General features: G+C 42.9%; 1 protein-coding gene across 4 annotated transcripts in view; it reads right to left on the bottom strand.

The window, feature by feature from the left end:
• The window catches only part of cdh13 (cadherin 13, H-cadherin (heart)), a 310,128-nt gene that overhangs the window by 85,263 nt on the left and 206,589 nt on the right, over positions 1-18,276 (bottom strand). For all 4 annotated transcript variants that reach the window (XR_004341798.1, XM_032582655.1, XM_032582639.1 and 1 more), the window contains one exon: positions 14,055-14,233. Coding sequence is in view for 3 of the 4 variants with exons in the window: in XM_032582655.1 (XP_032438546.1) it covers positions 14,055-14,233 (179 nt within the window). In the remaining variant the exon portion in view is untranslated. The remainder of the gene's footprint in view (positions 1-14,054; positions 14,234-18,276) is intronic.

Raw genomic sequence — 18,276 nt, 5'->3', positions numbered from 1 at the left:
CTGCTGGCCCTTTAAATCAGCTTTTACTAATCCTCATCATTTTGAAATTAAGTTAAAAAAAGAAGAAAAGCTGCAGAAAGTTTGGTGGAAGGATTCTCCGATTGTTTCTCTGATCTACAGGAGAGTGACTCACAGCATCCAGACTCAATCTCAGTGGGTTTCTCTCTTCTCTACTGGGTCCAGAACAAACCGGGTCCAGAACAAACCGGGCCGAGCGCGGCCGTGTTCCTACAGAGCCTCAGAACCGGTTCGATTTTCCCTCAGGTTTTCTGATCGACTCAGCTGGAACCAGAAACATCTGCTGGATTTTTCTGCAGAAATCCGCCTGACAACCGATGACATCATCCTGAGGAGCCATGTTGCTATGGGGTGTGCAGACGTTTCACACTGTGTGGATAAATATTTGATATTCCAGCATACGCAAAAAAATGACCCTCTAGTTAAAAATGAAGCTTATGCTCAGCATTCCAGGGATTCGTGACTTATCTATTTTTCATAATTCCTATTTTTATGAAAGCATTAATTCAGGTGGAGCTTCGGCTCCTCCATCGTCTCCAACCTATCAGAGCTCTTTAATGAAAGGCTGAAACGTCTGAATGACTTCAGAGGAAACTACCGCCGACACAAACACACATCAACAAACAGAAGTGCAAGTTTGACTCAATATAAATGATAATTTTCTTTGTTTTTAACCCTTCAGATCAAAAGTATAGAGTTTACAACCAGCAGAACAAACCAGACCAGAAAGACTCAGAGCTTCACCCACCGAGCTGCAGCCAACATTTCATCCAAATATCTTATATTCCTTTATGTACCTGGTTAAATAAAGGAAATATTCAAATTTGACTTTTTCCCTCAGCAACAAAATGTCTAATAATATTAAAATAATGTTTCAGTAATAATCCAGATTTTTTTTATCCAATGAGGATTAATAATTTCCTAACATCCAACAATCTCAGTAGAGGAAAAATGAAACATCTCATCAGACACAACTCTCCTAAAACCGCAAAATAATATAGTAAAAAATGTAAATTATATAAATAATGTAATAATGTGGACTCTCCTGCAGTTTACCTGAATCACAATTGAAAATGGTGAGAAAGCAGCTGAGCAGTGAGACAAGCTGATTTATTTTGACTGTTTTTTTAATCAAAAGCAGATTTTCTGAATGGATGAAGAAATTTAGCAGAAAATACTGGGAACCACCTCGGCCTGTGGAAACGGAGGAAAAAATTCTAACCGAGCCAATTTAACTTATAAAACAGCTTTATATTTTATAAGCTGTACTTATAAAATATACTAAAAAGTCAGTACTAAAAAAAGACGAAAAATAAATATGAAGAGGAATAAGGAATAAAATAAAAGAACTACAAGCAAAGATTTCAGTGACACTACAGAGCAGAAAACAATCAAACTAAATGAAAGCTAATGGAGAAGCGTTTCTCCAGCTCCAGGACAGATTCATCACCGCAGCAGAAATTATTTCATCCATTTTTGTCAGAATGTCTAAACACGTTGTGATTTCTGGCTCGTTTTCCGATGATTTTCCAGTCACAAGACAGTTTCTGCATCTTGAGTCTCGTCCTAATCATATATTGGTAAAGAGAATTGATCAACAATCAGCTCCTGAAAAAATCACACCAGTCTGAAGTCGTGGCCGCCCCTTGTGAGGATACCACCCTGTTGAATCAGCCTGAAACTCACCAGGAACATTTTCACAAACTCTATTTATGAAAGTTTCTGAGAGCAGCGGCTGGGCTCTGGCTGCAGTTTTCTCCTGAGCTGCATGAAGCTGCAGCAGCCAGAAGCAGCTCATTAACAGATGATCCAGTAAATCTGTTGGTTTTTATTATTTTCTTTGAAGCAGTAAAAGCGACAGGCAGCAAAACCTGCTCAGATATCATTTATATTAAAGGAACAGCAAACACAACTTAGCCTGCATCCTGAGCTGCACATCAAATAAAAACAGTAGAATAATTTATTTCCAATCCTGCTGCTTTCCCAGTAGATCCTTGTTTACTACAGATCCACTGATCTCTGGTTCTTCCCTGGAAATTCTCTAAATGCTGCTAAAGATCATTTCACCTGCTGAACATTTCATCTGCTCTAACTGGAAAAACACGACATCGTTGTTCCTTTGAGGTATTTTCATCAGGAAAGAATGGCAGGAAGCCAAACCTTCAGCAACTTCTTTGGAAATAATTACAGCTTCTCCATAGTAAATATTAATCATCCAGTCTTTTGTCGTCTGAAATGTCTCCGTCTCTCAGGGGACGGTTTGTTGTCTCCGTGGCGCTCTGGGCCAGGCGGACTGATCCGACACCGGCGCCGGCTGAAACGGGGACAGCTTGCTTATAATTGCTGGAAAATGTCAGCACAGTTGATTACGAGCGATTTGAACGACTGCAAAGGGAATCCAGAGAAAAGGTGGAGCTGATGAGTGAATTTTTAACGAGACTCATGCAGATTAATGCAGCCGCCTGTTCCTCTGCAAACCCACCAACCAGTGAGAGCAGCACAGGAAGTCCTCTGACCAATCAGTCTGGGTCATCTAATAATCAATCAGGGTCATCTAATAATCAATCAATCATAACCAGGCTGTTATTATCCGGTTCCGAACCGTCTGTGTTTTAGTTTTAGTTTCTAGAGCAAATATTTTAGCAGACTTGAAATAAGACAAAACTCTCCAGCAAGATCTAGGATCTTAATTCTTATTTCTAGGATCTTAATTCTTAATTCTAGGATCTTAATTCTTAATTCTAGGATCTTAATTCACCAACTCCTTAATATTGATTTAAAAAGTATTTTCCACATTTTCCCGCGTCATGAAAAAAGAATCTGCCAGTCGGTAGATTTTTTTCTGATCTTGTGTTTTCTGCCTCGGCGGTTTCTGGGCGGAGAGTGTTTTTTCCAGCAGCCATTGTACAGCGCATCCAGCCAGAAAACCAGCTGAGCTAATCTGCTGCTGGTTTTCCGGCTCAGTAATAAAAGTGGAGCTTGAGTTGCTATGGTAATGGGGCTAGCCTGGACTGGGGTTGCTATGGCAACGGGGCCGCCCTTAGCGCCGCCCCAGATGTGAGGTTTGTGAAACGATTCGTTTTTGAGACACCACATGAAGTTCTGATGTTTTTGTTTTTAAACGCTGCAGAGAATCAGATGGAAGAACAGAAACACGCTGAAGTGAATTCAGTAGCTCGGGTTTCCTTTAAATGGATAGAAATCCTGTCAGAACCCGCGGTACCGGGCCGGAGCTGCCTGTGGGCGGGGAGCTCTGATCCTGGCCCTGTTTTCTTCAGAACCGGGTCCAGCCAAACCCGGCTGATGCTGTGGGTGGATCGGTTAAAGTCTCCATGACGGCCCAGCACCCAGCAGCTGCTGACCTGAAACGCTGCGTTTCTCAGGCTCCTGTTTGACTCTCGGCTCTTCGGGTCCGTCGGCATCTGCTGCGCGGCTGGCGCCGAATGCAGATGCAGCCGGGCCGGCGCTCAGGAAGGCTCCTCACGTCCGCCGGCGCCGAGCGGCACGACAATCCGGCAGCGGCCGCCCAGACTCTCCCATTCTTCACCCGGATTGATTCTCCTCATGCTGACAATCCGACTCATCAATATTCAGCTTCACAACGGCCAAAAATAGCAGCGGCATGCTGGGCTCTCTGAGAGCCGCCCCGTTATAAATAGACTCAGGTTTCAGATAATCTCTCAGAACGTGGAAACACCTGAACCGCCATGTTTTTACACGGGTCGTTTCAGGTGGAGGGGCTCAGATTTCCCACAGGGGAAAGTTTGGCTTCCAGGCAGAGAATCAATGAGACATTATTCATTAAAACGGATTTATCTCCGCTGCCAGATTTCACCTGGAAACATGAATTTGGTGAACAAACATTAAGATTTGCACTGGCCTGCAGCTGCACTGCTACAGTTTCTCCACATCAGCCGATTGTTAAAGGATCGATGTGATGATGCGTTCACTGACCCCGGCTGATAGAGTTTGTTTTAATTAGTACAACCTGGAAAACACTCAGTGTGATCGGTTAGTTTCTCTCCCTCAGAAAAACTCGATCTGTTCTGCTTTTATCAAAATCTGAAACGTTTCAGATCATCAAAGCAACCTGATGGCAGTAAAACTAATTTAAAATTTCTTTAATTCAGAAAAACTTGATTTTTTAAATGACATTTTTTGAATCGTCCTGCTGCAGACAGGAAGGATCTCCAGTAGCAGTCAGCCTTGCAACAAATTTAAAGAGGATTTGGGGTCAAAAGTCACGCTCTATTTGAGATGTGGGGATACAAAGCTACCTTGTTGCCACGGTTACGCATCAAAACTGTCGTAAAGTAAAAAATCCTTCCAGAAAAAAACGATGAACCAGAAACAGAAACAACTTTTAAACTGTGACTGTCTGAGTCTCATGTCTTCATTTCCTGTGTTTTTTAAATATATGTACTTGCAGTAATATTTACTGGCTGGTTCTGAACCTGAACCGGATCAGAACCAGCAGAAATGCCATCATAGCGCCACCATCCCAGGATCAACCTGTGGCATAAAAGCAAAATCAGAAACAGTATTTTAATTTTTTCCAGCAGAACATAAACCCAGCCTTCAACATGGCGCGCCGCAGATCCAACATGGCGCGCCGCAGATCCAACATGGCGCGCCGCAGATCCAACATGGCGGCGCCGCAGATCCAACATGGCGCGCTGCAGATCCAACATGGCGCGCCGCAGATCCAACATGGCGGCGCCGCAGATCCAACTTCCTGCCCAGACTGCAGTTCTTTCCTCCAGGGTCGTTTAATGAATCACTGAATCTCCGCTGCTCATCTCTGGATCTTCACAGCAGCTCAGATAAAATAAAGCTCACACAGAAAAACATTTTAAGTTTTCAGTTTTTCTTCCTCCCAGGGATTTATATCAAAGCTAAACTGGGTTATGTTTCCTCCTCTGAGAGTATGTAAGCTTCTGAACAGGATCTGTTTAAATCTCCATAATCCTTGACACAGAAATGAAACAATGTTTGATCAGTGAAGTCACACTCCTCCCGTCTATCATCCTGCTGTAGTCGGACAAGATGGAGAGCAAAAGCAGAACTGAATCCTCCTAACGTCTCTTCAGACGATCAGGATCCGTTAAGCAACGCAGAAACTTTAATACAAATTTCATTACTCAGATAAACCATGTCTTCTTCTCTTACTGCTCATTATGTTGCATTTTCACAAAGTTCCTCCTGACGCTCATAATGTCAGGAAAAGGTAAAAATAAATATAAATGTTTCATTTCTACATTTCACAGGTTCAGGTCGTATCGTTCCTTTTGATTACTACAAGTTGTATTTCCTGTTAAAGCACATCAGAGTTTTATATATTTTGAAACTATTTTAACGAGAACTTTTATTCTGGATGGATTCATGGAGGAAACGTCATGAGGGCAGGAAGGTTTCCTAACGTTTCCTCTAATTTAAACACATTTCTGTTAAACTAAACATCATATTCACCTGTCAACAGGTTACATTCATTAATCAGCATTTAATGTAAATATGCCTGAGTTAGTTAAAATGAGCTCATTTTCATCAATTTGATGGTTTTTAAAACGGAAGTAAAAATGAACTGAATTAAAATCATGCAACACAATTTTAATGAGTAAAACAAGGTTAATATTACAGAAATGTGATAAAATTGATTATACTATAGTTATATTCATATATACTTATGGAATCACTAGAATAAAACTTGATGATTGAAGAACAGATTAAAACTATAAATATCTTTGTATCTGAGCTCATGTTTATTCCAAGAGCCAGCAGCAGAAGGGTTAATGGGTTTAAAAGAAGCAGATGATCATATTTAGATGGTGATGGGGGAGGATGTGCCCTTAAATAAATAAAATCTGTGTAACGTCTGTAAATCTGCCATGAATCAGAGATGATCTGATTTATCCTGCGGTTGGTCTGCAGACGTTACCTCACCGCTGAGACCAGAACATCAGTAAACAGAAGTTTGTGATTTCATTTTCCTTCCTGTCTCTTATCTTTGTGGCCCAGATTTATCAAACTGGACCGCCGGTTCTGTCTGAACCCGGAGCCAGGGTCGTGGAAACCCCGCCCCCCCTCCGAACATCGATCAGCAAAAAAAGGTGAAATATATGAAATATTGACCCGATTCTGCTGCAGAAACCAGAGGACTGGAACCGCTGGCTGCTGATCCATTCATAAAAAACAGGTTCTGGTTCTGGTTCAGCTGGACGACTTGATGCTGCTGAGGTTCCTTAGAAACTTTTGAACTAATTTGAATAATGAAATGAGCTTAATAATTAGAGTTGATGATGTTTTATTGATGTTTGTTGTAGAAATAAAGTGAATTTAACTCTCTGGCCTCATTTTAAACCAACTTTCCTTTTTCCTTCCTCTGCAGCTGAAATTAAACCGTTAATCTGTGAACTGCTCCATGTTTAACGCTGAGCACCATGAAGAGTAAAACTTTTCACTCTCAGCATCAAACTTTAGTAATTGAGGCTTTTCAGGCTAATAGCTGCTTGAAGAGCTGCTGTAGTGGTCCGCCTCACCTGGACCTGCCTGACTTCACTGACGGCCTCTCTTCCACTTAGCAGAGACATTTCCTTCCAGGCAGCCGGCGTCTCTCACCCTAATTATCTCGCCCTCGACCTCAGCGCCTCTCTCCTCCAACGCCTCCTTCTCGCCGCTGCCCTTTCGAAACCTCCTCAGGACTCGGAACGAGTCACAACTCTTGACCCCCGGAGATAAATCCTGAATTTTGAAAAGGTCTGGTGTTTCTTTTCTGTTTGCAGAACCATTAAAATGAGCGAGTATCAAAGATCTGCAAATGTTTAGTCTGTCTGGAGGTTCAGATTCCCACAAAGCAACATTTTACCTTTCAACTTAAAGCTACGCTAAATATTTATTACAGACTCCATTTTCTTCCACTTTGATCTTCTGTCTGCAGAGAATCCACGTCTGAGTGTGAATTAATATTATTATTATTATTATGACTGAAGATTATTATTGTGTCTATGAAGGACTGGTGACCTCTCAGGGTGACCCCTGACTTCTGATCAGAAAGATTATGACATGAATATCATAATATTAGGAATGGTTTAATAAGAAGGTTTTTAAAAATGACTAAAAAACAGAATCAAATATTTGTAGACGTTTATAAACCAGGTTCTCTTGACACCAGGTGTTCAAACTGAGCGTTTCTTTGCAGGATTGAATTTGAACTTTGACCCTGGGGGTTTTAGTGGTTTAATGACGGAGCTTCCTGTGGATGTTTCTGAGCTTCGTTGGATTTGAACAAATGGACATAAATAACAGACGTGATTTTTTAAGGCAACAGAGATGTGATGTTCCTTTAAGAAACACACTTTAAAAAGTTTGGGATGTGATTTAACTGGGAAAGGATGAGAGCTGTTGGTGCTGAAATGTATGGAAAAAACTGGAAACCTGGTGGGACATGTTGATCGATCAGACGGAAAATCCTTATTTTTTACAAAACAAAATGTTTTCTTTTCTTTCAAAGTCCAATCAAAACACTGAAAAATAATCCCATAAACTTCTTCCTGATTGTCCGTCTGCATGGAAAACTTAAAATCTGATCCAATCTCTATTTTTACGTGCGGCATCGTTAGAGTTTCACCTCGTCCTGTTCTTCTGTGTTTTAATGGTCAAACTTTGTTTTGTCATTTCCAGATATTCTTTAATTTGTTTGTTCTCTCAGCTGCTCTTGTTTCCAGTCCTGGTGAAAATAATTCACTTGTTCTGGTTTTCCATCGACTGTTTCTGCTGGAGCTCAATTAAATCAAAAAGCAACAGGAAAAAGACTTGTGATGCACGTTCACCCTGAGCCCCCGCCGCCGCCACGGCGCCCCCTGGGGCTCAATTTATCTGGAGGAACGCGCAGCTTAAAAAATACAAACTGTGATTGACATCTCTAACCTTCATTGGAGTGTAATCTTCATCTTTAGCACTCAGAGATCTAATTAATTAGGGAGAATCTCATTTCCTCACTAATGCAACTGGACATGAGCATGACAGAGCCGTGAGAGAGGAAGAGGAGGAGGAGGAAGAGGACGGCGGCGCTGATCGAGGAGTTTCACGCCGCCTCGGCTGTGGTGACTCTGGCCACCGCCGTTCAGATGCTGCGGCTTCCTGCTGACTGCGATGCTGCGTTTCTGCTGCAGCCGCCATGGAAGCCTGAAAGGATTCTGTGACTGAAATCGCTGCGGCACAAAAAGCCTTCGTCTCCGAGTCGTTTCAACCAAACTCGGCTCTGAAGCAGGAAAACGGTTTCAATGAGTTTCACCGTAAACTGGAACCGGATGCTACGTGAAGCAAACATCAGCGCCGACCACGAGAGGCAGAACCGTGTCGACATGTCATAAACATAACCAAACAATAACTAAAACATCTTTGTGCTTTGGATTCATGCAGTCGTCCAAATTTAAATTTCCATCTCAGGAAAAAGTTTTATTGAAAAAGTTGCAGGTTTATGAAGAGCAAAGAGATTTTTAAATGTCAACCTGAGCTGAGTTTCTTTGATATGAAGATGATTATTTCTGTAAGATTCATGAAAACTGAAATAAACGACACAAAACATTTCCATTAACAGAAACATGTTTGGGTTTTCACAGGAAATGGAAAGTTATAGATTTTGTCACCGTTAAGGTGAGATAAGAGATTAATTCTGCCTGAGCTCAGAGGAAGATTTACTTTGACTAGATTTTAATATTATTTAATATTCTGTTTGATTTTTGTATTCATTGGGCCTGTTTGACTTGTTTTAAATGTTTTGTAGAACATAAACTGAAGCTTTCTGGGTGAGGCTCCGTGTTAAAGGTAGTTTTAAATAAAATAAATAAATATAATGAAATAAAGAGTTTATATATCTTGTTTCAGGTTAGTTACAATCACCTACATGTTTTCTGTTTAATAAAAACCACAATAATGAGAGAAAATGGAAGATTTATTTATTTGTCTTCAGATTCAGAAGTTTACATACGTCTCCTGTAATGATTCATGAAACATATCTGCATGAATATTGGTATGGACAGATTAAATGTTTTATCAGCTGAACTGGTGGGAATATCTCACTCCTGTCTGTTAAAAGTGATTTGATCCTGATGTAAGTTAATGAGAAACTGAAGGTTATCAATCTCCTGTCCATCAGAGCTTTGATTAGAAAACGGAGCGATCGCGTCATTTCCCAGGATAAACAGGAAGTGTGGATGTTAAATTGTTAGCCTCGCAGCGGTGATGTTCAGCTGGAAGCTCCCGTCTCCGAGAAACCAACAACACAAACGTCTTCCATAATCACCGCCTCGTTATGGTGAAATAATCTCTCTGACGAAACTGAAGGTCAACAACACACACGTCCACAGTTTAGAGAAAAACAGAGAAATCAACTTTCCAGGATGAAAACAAGACATTTTCTCTCCTGGATCATAATTACAGAAAGTCATAATTAGAATATTTTTAAATGTTTTAATAGAAAAGCTGACTGCTTTGTTTTTTTGTCATGAGTTTCTGTATTTTCTCCTTCAGCTCTACAAGAACTGGTGACAAAATCAGCAACATTTCAATTCAAAAACCGTTTTGCTGCTAAATTATAAATATCGATATGATCTGAGCATCAAATATATTTAGTTTTTAATCTGTTCTTCAGTCATCAGCTTGGAGCAAAGTGTTTTCTGATCATTCATGAAGCTTCTTCAGGAATCTGGACTGTGGATGCTAACGTTAGCGTTAGCTGCTACAAGTTTAGCATCTAGATGCTATTTAGCATAGCATTTGGGTCAGAAGCAGAAATGAACCCAGTTGGTTCAGAGGAGACGCTTCGTCTTGCAACACGTGTTCCAGATTTATTGAGTTTAAATTTTAATGTGTTAAAATCTACATGATTAATTAATCAGAATTAACACATTAAAGTCCTAATTAGAATATTTAAAGAATAAACTGTTTCCATAGAAAAACTGACTGTGGTTAATTTTTCTCCATGAGTCTCTCAGTATTTTCTTCTTCTGAACTTTTAAATCAGGTTTACTGAAAGGTGATCAGCTCGTGCATCCAGGTGCTCACACCTGCTGAACGTCTTCCCGCCGCCGTTCCTCCCAGGACCAGAGAATCTCCACCCGCTCGTCTCCTCACACCTTTCCAATCTCCACATCATAATTGGTGAATAAATGGCTGTTTACAAACTGAAGTGTACATCAAAATCTGCGGTAATGAAATCTTATCAATGTTTTCCGTGCGCTGAATTATTTGCATATAAATGACATAATATATTAAGTCTCTCCGGTCTCTACCTGGGAGGAGTAAATATTTCGGCTCTGCTTTGTCTCGTCGGCGCGACACCAGGAAACGAGATGCTAATTGAAGAGAGGAGAGCATCTTTATGTGAAGACTGACATTCAATTATGTTTGTGGGGATCAGATTAGGTGGCGGCCCCAGAAATGTTTGAAAGCAACATTTTACGGAGCGGCAACTCCAGAGGCGGCTTTAATCTGAATAGCCGAGGCGGCGCTGAGCGCGGCGCTCTGACTGGAGCAGCTTCGCTACGACCCGCCGGTAATTGGATGTCCACAGTGAAGTGTTGACAGGAGCGGGAGATGAGGCTGACAGAAACAAAGAGAGGCGAGAAGACAAAGGAGAAACCAGGAGAAACAAGAAATCGATGTGAAGAAGAGGCCGGCGAGGAGGATGAAGGAGCCGGAGGAGATCACAGCGTTTGTTCCTGGGAGGGAAGCTGGTCGCGTTTCTGTCATCAGTCATTCAGCTCACAGGCCAAACAAGCCATTACACACGATGAGCTTCCTTATCGGCTCGGCGCCATCAGCAGGCCGCCGGCAAGGTCGCTCAGGTCACCCAGCAGCCATAATTACCTCCGTTTTATCTGCGTTCATACCGACGCAGAGCAAACAGATAACAGAACATAAACATGTTTACAGTGCAGAGGACTGGAAATGATCTGATCTGCACTCGCAAGACTGATTACAGCTCAGCACAGAAACGCAACAGGAAGTGGATTAGAGACAAACTCAGAAACACATTCACCTTCAGGAGCAAAACCACTGAAACCCCACAGGAGCTGTGTGATGTCACACCTGGACACCTGATGACATCACAGATCACCTGCTCGCACCAGCAGCTACCAGCAAGACCGACCCTTTACAGACAAGAAATGATTTGGTTTCATGTTCAGTATAAAACCAAAGCAAAGCAAGAATAAAATCATAACAACATAAGAAAATAAAAATAAAGTCACAATAAAACGATAATAATGCAATAAAATGAGGATAAAGTCTAATACCAGAAAGAAGCAAAAGAATTCACTCGAATCCCTCCGCCACTAAAATGACGATATACTTCCTGTTTCATCAGATATACTTCCTGTTTCATCAGATATACTTCCTGTTTCATCAGATATACTTCCTGTTTCATCAGATATACTTCCTATTTCATCAGATATACTTCCTGTTTCATCAGATATACTTCCTATTTCATCAGATATACTTCCTGTTTCATCAGATATACTTCCTGTTTCATCACAGAGGAAGCTGAGAGTCTCATTCACATCAGGGACAAAATCTCTTAACGTCAGGCTGTGGTATGATCAGAGCTACAGTTTCCATGGCGATCGCTTCAGCAAACTGAGCTCTGTAGCGCCGCCCTGGAGGTAAAAGAATGAACAGTTTGTGTCCAGGATGTGTGGGGTCTGCAGAGAGGTTAGTTGAATATTTCCTGCTGAGAAAAGTCAATATTCAGCCAGAATAACTCAACAAAGTTTAACTCTGCAACTCATGGAGAAACTTAGCAAATATTAATGAGCATATTTGCATATTTGATCAAATTCACCAGAGAAGCTGAATGTGGTGTTATAATCTGGCAGATTAAACCTGTTCAATAAGCCCAGGATGAACACGGTGCTCAAGGTGATGAGGAACCGAGTCAAACTGGACCAGAACCGCGTCACGTGTTCCTGATGACGGATTTCTAACGAGCCACTCCTGAAAATATTCAGAATTATAAAACCACAATATCCTACAGAGGATTTTTAATGATCTCTAATTACTCATTATTACCCCCCTGCCCCAGACTACAGGTGAGGGTTTTAGTGACGTCTGACTTTAATGGCTTCCTGTAAATGATAACGACTCTCCTGGATCGTTCTGAGCTCATAAAGCCAAACTCATCAGAGCAGAAATATTAAAAACACGACGGCCTCACATCGATCCGACCGGGGGGGTAAAACCAGCCTAGAGGGGTAAAACCAGCCTAGAGGGGTAGAGTCAGCCTAGAGGGGTAAAACCAGCCTAGGGGGGTAAAACCAGCCTAGAGGGGTAAAACCAGCCTAGGGGGGTAGAGTCAGCCTAGAGGGGTAAAACCAGCCTAGAGGGGTAGAGTCAGCCTAGAGGGGTAAAACCAGTCTAGGGGGGTAAAACCAGCCTAGAGGGGTAAAACCAGCCTAGAGGGGTAGAGTCAGCCTAGGGGGGTAAAACCAGCCTAGAGGGGTAAAACCAGCCTAGAGGGGTAAAACCAGCCTAGGGGGGTAAAACCAGCCTAGAGGGGTAGAGTCAGCCTAGGGGGGTAAAACCAGCCTAGAGGGGTAAAGTCAGCCTAGGGGGGTAAAGACCCTGAGTCCAGGGTCTTTTGACCCTGGACTCAGGGTCTTATTTACAGAACCAAAGCGCCTGTTCACACCTGCTTATAGGATGCTAGCTAAAATCCTTCAGGTCAGTCGACCCGTCTCTGGGCTCCAAAGGTAGAAATGTTAAATGACCCTTCTCTGGTAATGCTAGTGCTGCTAGGGGGGTAAAGTCAGCCTAGAGGGGTAAACAGACGGGGTGGTGGGGGTAAAGCAGGGAGAGAGAGGGGGAATAAATGTGCATATCAGGAAGGACTTTAGTCGGGTGGAGAAAACTGTAAAGCTGATTTCTGTGACAAAATAGATTTTCCAATCTTCTTTAGATTGCTTTCCTGTTCCTGAGCAGCTCAGGTGTCGACAGAAACACTCAGAGCTCCACCTGAATTATGTCAGGAAAGTTTCAACAACAAACTGTTTTCTCCACTGCTTCTGCTGTGAAACGTTACTTTTCCTCCGTCGCAGTGAAACAGAGCGATGGCCGTCATGGTGGAGCCGACTGATTTCTGAGTCAGAAGTTTCAGAAGGAAGAAATCACAGATTATTTCTTAAATTACAGGAATAAATCGCTGCAGCCCGACAGGCTGAAACCCCGGGGATGTTTGAGACAATCCGTCCAGGAAACAGAAACCGTCCTGGGATTTTGTTCCATTCATCCAGACACAACCAGAGTAACTGGGTCGGGTTTATGGACCGCTCAGCCTAAAAACGTTTCTCTGGGGTTTGGTTACAGCCTGACACGGAGCAGATAAAATGATCTCTGTAATTCTAACGGATCAAAACCATGAAAAGTTTAAGCTGCTTCTGTCTAAATGTTTTTTCCTCTGATATTCTTCCTTCCTGAACGAACGCGGCGCTGCAGCTCCACAAGCCGCCTCCCATCAACCGGAGCTGGCGGTTCTGATTGCATCTCATTTCATTGTACTTTTAATCAATTACTCCTCCATTAAGCGGTTTACGGCGGCTCAGAGATTGGCTCATCAGGCCACTTAGCCGCCATGCTTGCAGCAGTTCCGGATGGCGGGTTTTCAGCCGGGCTTGTTGGACAGCACCAGGACCGACTGTGTATCACCTCAATTAAAGCGTTCGCTAAATGTCTGACAACAGATAATATTCCTCTTCCACCAGCAAACCCAATTGATGTTCTGGCATTCGTCACCCTGCCAGAAAAGCAATCACGCCACCGTCTCGCTCCGGTTAGACGGCGAAATGGAGAGACGCTCGTCTGGCTCACGCCAACACACACACCGCCACACACACGCCTGATTCGGACACACACGCCGCTCTGCTGGCAGCCAGACGAGCCGCAGAACGCCAAACATAAAGGTTAGCTGTCGGCGCCGTCCGCCTGACCGCCGTCCACCAGTCCAAACCCACACTGGTCAGACTGGGAACGCTGGGCTGACTCACCTCCCTGTCCAGTAACGACGGAGAAATGACGGTGACGATGTCGCCTTTCTCTGCGTCGATGTAGAACATGTTGGGCGAAGGTTTGTCCGGCGACTGCCTGATGATGTTGTAGCGCAGCACGGCGTTGTCGGTGCTGGGGTCGTCTGCGTCGAACGCCGTCATGGTCATCACTGTGGTTCCTGGGGGAAACGCAGAGAGACGAAGGAAATCAAACGGCTTTTCTTCAGAGAACACAGGAGAAGAAGAAGAAACGCTGGAGGACCCAACACCTTACTGGGCTGGTTTTAACGGAAAAACGTTTCAATCAAGCTAAACAAACCAACAGTAGGTTATGCAAGAAAATCTGAAAGAAGAAAAAACAACTTTTCTGTTTCAGTTCGAATCAACATGTTCAAAAGTTGAATCTGTAATATTTCAGTTCCTACCGAATCAACAGGCATAAAAAGTTTTAAGTGACAGAAGAAACAGCAAACAGCAAATATTCACAATCCCATAAAAAACCAGAGGTCAAAAATATTAAACAGTCATCTGGTTGGACAACATTTGACATTTTAAATTACCTAAACAAATGTTGGATTTAGTTTCAATCTTGTTTTCAAAGGAAAACCCACAACAGCGAACTGAAAGCGCAATTTGTTTCCATCTTAGCACAGAAAATCCTTAACTTTGATTTAAATGAGTCCAAAGCTTGATTTTGATTATAACTGACAGAAAAATGAAACATTTTGAATTTTGTAAAATTGCTCAATACTGTTAGCTCAAAGAGCAGCTTTGCTAACAAATATTGAACACGAGTTCAATATTTTGAGAAAACCGGAGAGAACTGGAGAGCAGAGCAGAAACAGCTGCAGAGCGATGGGAGGTCATGTGACCAACGAGTCCAGATTGACCCTCTTCCTCAGCGATGGGCTCTTCAGGTGAGAAGACAAGCAGGCGACTGATGCAGCATCACTTACTAAAATGTTCCAGGCTCAATATTAAAAATCCTGGTTGTTAAAATTTGATTAAATGTTGTTTACATCCCATCAAATCCTGGTAAAACTACGAGAACAAAGCAATAAGAATAAAATCTATTAAGTTTATTCTTAGATATTATAGCAGTGAATGATTGGCTGATGTGGTTTCAAACCGTTTCCAACATTATTTCACCTTAAACTTTCTTAACTCAGGTAACGGCAGAGAAGTTCACCTGTCAGGTTAACGAGTTCGCTGCATCACATTAACAACAGCAGCACAAACATTTTCATCTGGAAAAACAATGGAAAAGACCCAAACCAGTTCATCAACACTGGGAAAAAAAACAAACCAGTTCATCAGGAGGGGATTCAGCACAGAGTCCTCATAGCCAGAGATGAAACACACACACACACACACACCCACACCCACACCCACACACACACAGGCCCAGGGTATCTCTTTAGAGTGTGTGAGATCTGGTCTGTTTTCGCTGAGTCAGCGTGTGACCAGAATTATTAGATTCAGTTTTGTAAAAATATGAAAAGACTTTACATTTATATGATGTCAGAGTTATCTCACACTAAGCAGTTTTTAACATTATTAAACTCCTTTTCTTATTATTGCATCGCTCATAATCCCATTTCCTCCTCAGTTTTATTAAAATATCTTCCAATATGAGGCTCTGGTCCGGTTCTGCTCTCAGGAAAAAAGTGCTGATGGTAAATATGTGAGAGAAACGCGACCATGCAGCAGATGGCGGCGAATGGCGGAGGATTGTGGCGAATGGCGGCGCAGCGACTGCAGGTGTCTCTGGAGGACAGTGTGCTGCTCTCCTCAAGGTGACCTCTGACCGCTCCAGTACCAGTAATCCTTCCTCACAGGATAATTACACAGACCCGTCTCCTTCATTACCGGACTCAGTTCCACTTCACACCCTGAACCAGGCAGATCACAGAGCGAGCGTCTCACACACACACACACACACCCCCACACACCCCCACATCCACCCACACACACCCCCACACATTCACACACACCCCCCCCCCACACACACACGCACATCCACCCCCACACACACCCCCACCCACTCACACACACACACACACCCCCCCACATCCACACACACACACACCCCCCCCACACACACGCACATCCACACAAAAACATACACACACACATCCACACTAGAGTCACAACATTAACTTGAATTATTCACATTCAATTCTGTTTCCGTTTATGAAAAACGAGAAACAGCAACAAAACTTTACGTTTGATGAGATGAAAATCAGTTTCCTCAAAGTTCCTTTAAAAACTTTAAACTATTTAATGTTTAACTGGAAACAAAAGATAAAACAGAGGAGGGAGGGAAGGACACAAGGAAAGGAAAGACAAGAGAAAAAATAAAGTAACCAAGAAAGAAAAACATGAAAGGAAGAAGGGAATAAAGGAAGGAGGAAGAAAAGGGTGAAAAATAAAATACACAAAAAAGGAAGGAAGGATGGAAAACGGATGGAAAGACAAAAGAGAAACAAAGTAAGGACACAAGAAAGCTAGAGAGGATGAAAGTAAAGGAAGAGAAAGAATGACAAGAGGTAGAAAAGAAAGAGATATGGGAGAGAGGGAGAAAGTAGGAGGTAAAGAAAGTACCTAAAATGGAAAGAAGAGAGAAGAGGAAGAGAGGACAAAACTTTCAGTAACAGGAAATAAAAGCTGGAAATCTAAATATCTTTCCATTTTATTTTCCAGACTCAGAAATCCTGAAATCAGAATCAAAACCCAACAGAACCCGATCTGAACCCAATCAGAACCCAACAGAATCCGATCAGAACCACGCCGGGCAGACAGAGTCAGAGGCGGCGTGATGAACTTCTGTCAACTTGTTGATGTGCACAAAGAGTCGCTGTGAGGTAAAGGGCGGCGGGCGCTGATGTTGTGGATCGATTCGATCTCTAGCCGCCGGACGCAGAGCGGCCGCCTACAGCCGACTCCTCTATCTTCTCCACCACCGAGGGAAATCAGCGGGCCGGCGGCTCGGCGGCGCCACCAGGGGACCGGCAGAGAGAAAAACTGAGATGAAGCGAGTCGACAGACAAGACAGAGAAAAGAGAGTAAACTGATGCTGGAAGGCCTGGCAGAGCGCAGACGGCGTCTGAATCCATGAGAATGTCATGATTGAAATTTCTATTTTAATTATCCATCTTCTAAAAGCAGGAATGGGATTTCTCTTAATCAGAATCAGGGGAGGGAAAAGACCAAAGGCTGAGCAGATCAGAGGTGTGAATGAGATCAAAGGAAGTTCAAAGATGAATCTCCAACATGAATTACCAGCAGAATGCAGCGGAGATAAGAAGAGATGAAACAGAGAAAATTACAGGAACAAGAGAACAGTGGGAGGAAACGCTGCAACACAAAACGCCTCTCCACCTGGAACTCACTCCAACCACTAACATGCACTTCACATCTGCAGCGTAAAAATATCTTGGTTTAGAGTTTCTACAGCAACTCTACAGACCTCTGACTCCTGCTGCATCACAGGCCTCTGCCTCCTGCTGCATCACAGGCCTCTGCCTCCTGCTGCATCACAGGCCTCTGCCTCCTGCTGCATCACAGGCCTCTGCCTCCTGCAGCATCACAGACCTCTGTCTAACCCAGAGGCCTCAAACTCCAGTTCTCCAGTCTCTGTCCTGCAACGTTTAGATGAGCCTCTGCTGCAGCACCTGAATAGATTAATTAGGTCGTTAAGGTTCTGGAGAACTGATCTACACCAGGAGGAGGTAATGAAGCCGTTTCATTCCAGCGTTTTGTACCTGTGGCTCATCTAAAAACTGCAGGACAGCGGCTGGAGGACTGGAGTTTGCGGCCTCTGTCTGACCCAAACCTTGAACCTTCTGACTTGTTCTTCACATCCAAACACAAAAAGGACAGAAAGGAGAGAAAAGCTGAGAATAACTGAATGCTTGCAGAATGAATCGTGACTCATTCCTGCTGAAATCGGGTTGCTGTGTGTATGAAGGTTTGTGTTTGTATTTCACTGTATTGTTAAAGAAACAAAGGGAAACAGCAGCAACAATTGGTGCCTTGATGAAAACAGGGAGAGCTGGGAAACTTCTGGCTCTGCTTTCAGATAAACAATCAGTTTTCTGCAACACAAACAGGTTTCTGAAAAATTCACATCATCACCTTTTGTGGGCAAAAATTTGATTTTAATTTTAACATTTTCAACCTTTTCATTACAGTTAATTTTGCAGCCATGAATTGCAAACCT

Source organism: Xiphophorus hellerii, chromosome 2, assembly GCF_003331165.1.
Source record: "Xiphophorus hellerii strain 12219 chromosome 2, Xiphophorus_hellerii-4.1, whole genome shotgun sequence".
NCBI classification, from domain to species: domain Eukaryota; kingdom Metazoa; phylum Chordata; class Actinopteri; order Cyprinodontiformes; family Poeciliidae; genus Xiphophorus; species Xiphophorus hellerii.
The sequence above is the reverse complement of the archived record's forward strand: the minus strand, read 5'-3'. Positions and strand labels throughout refer to the sequence as shown.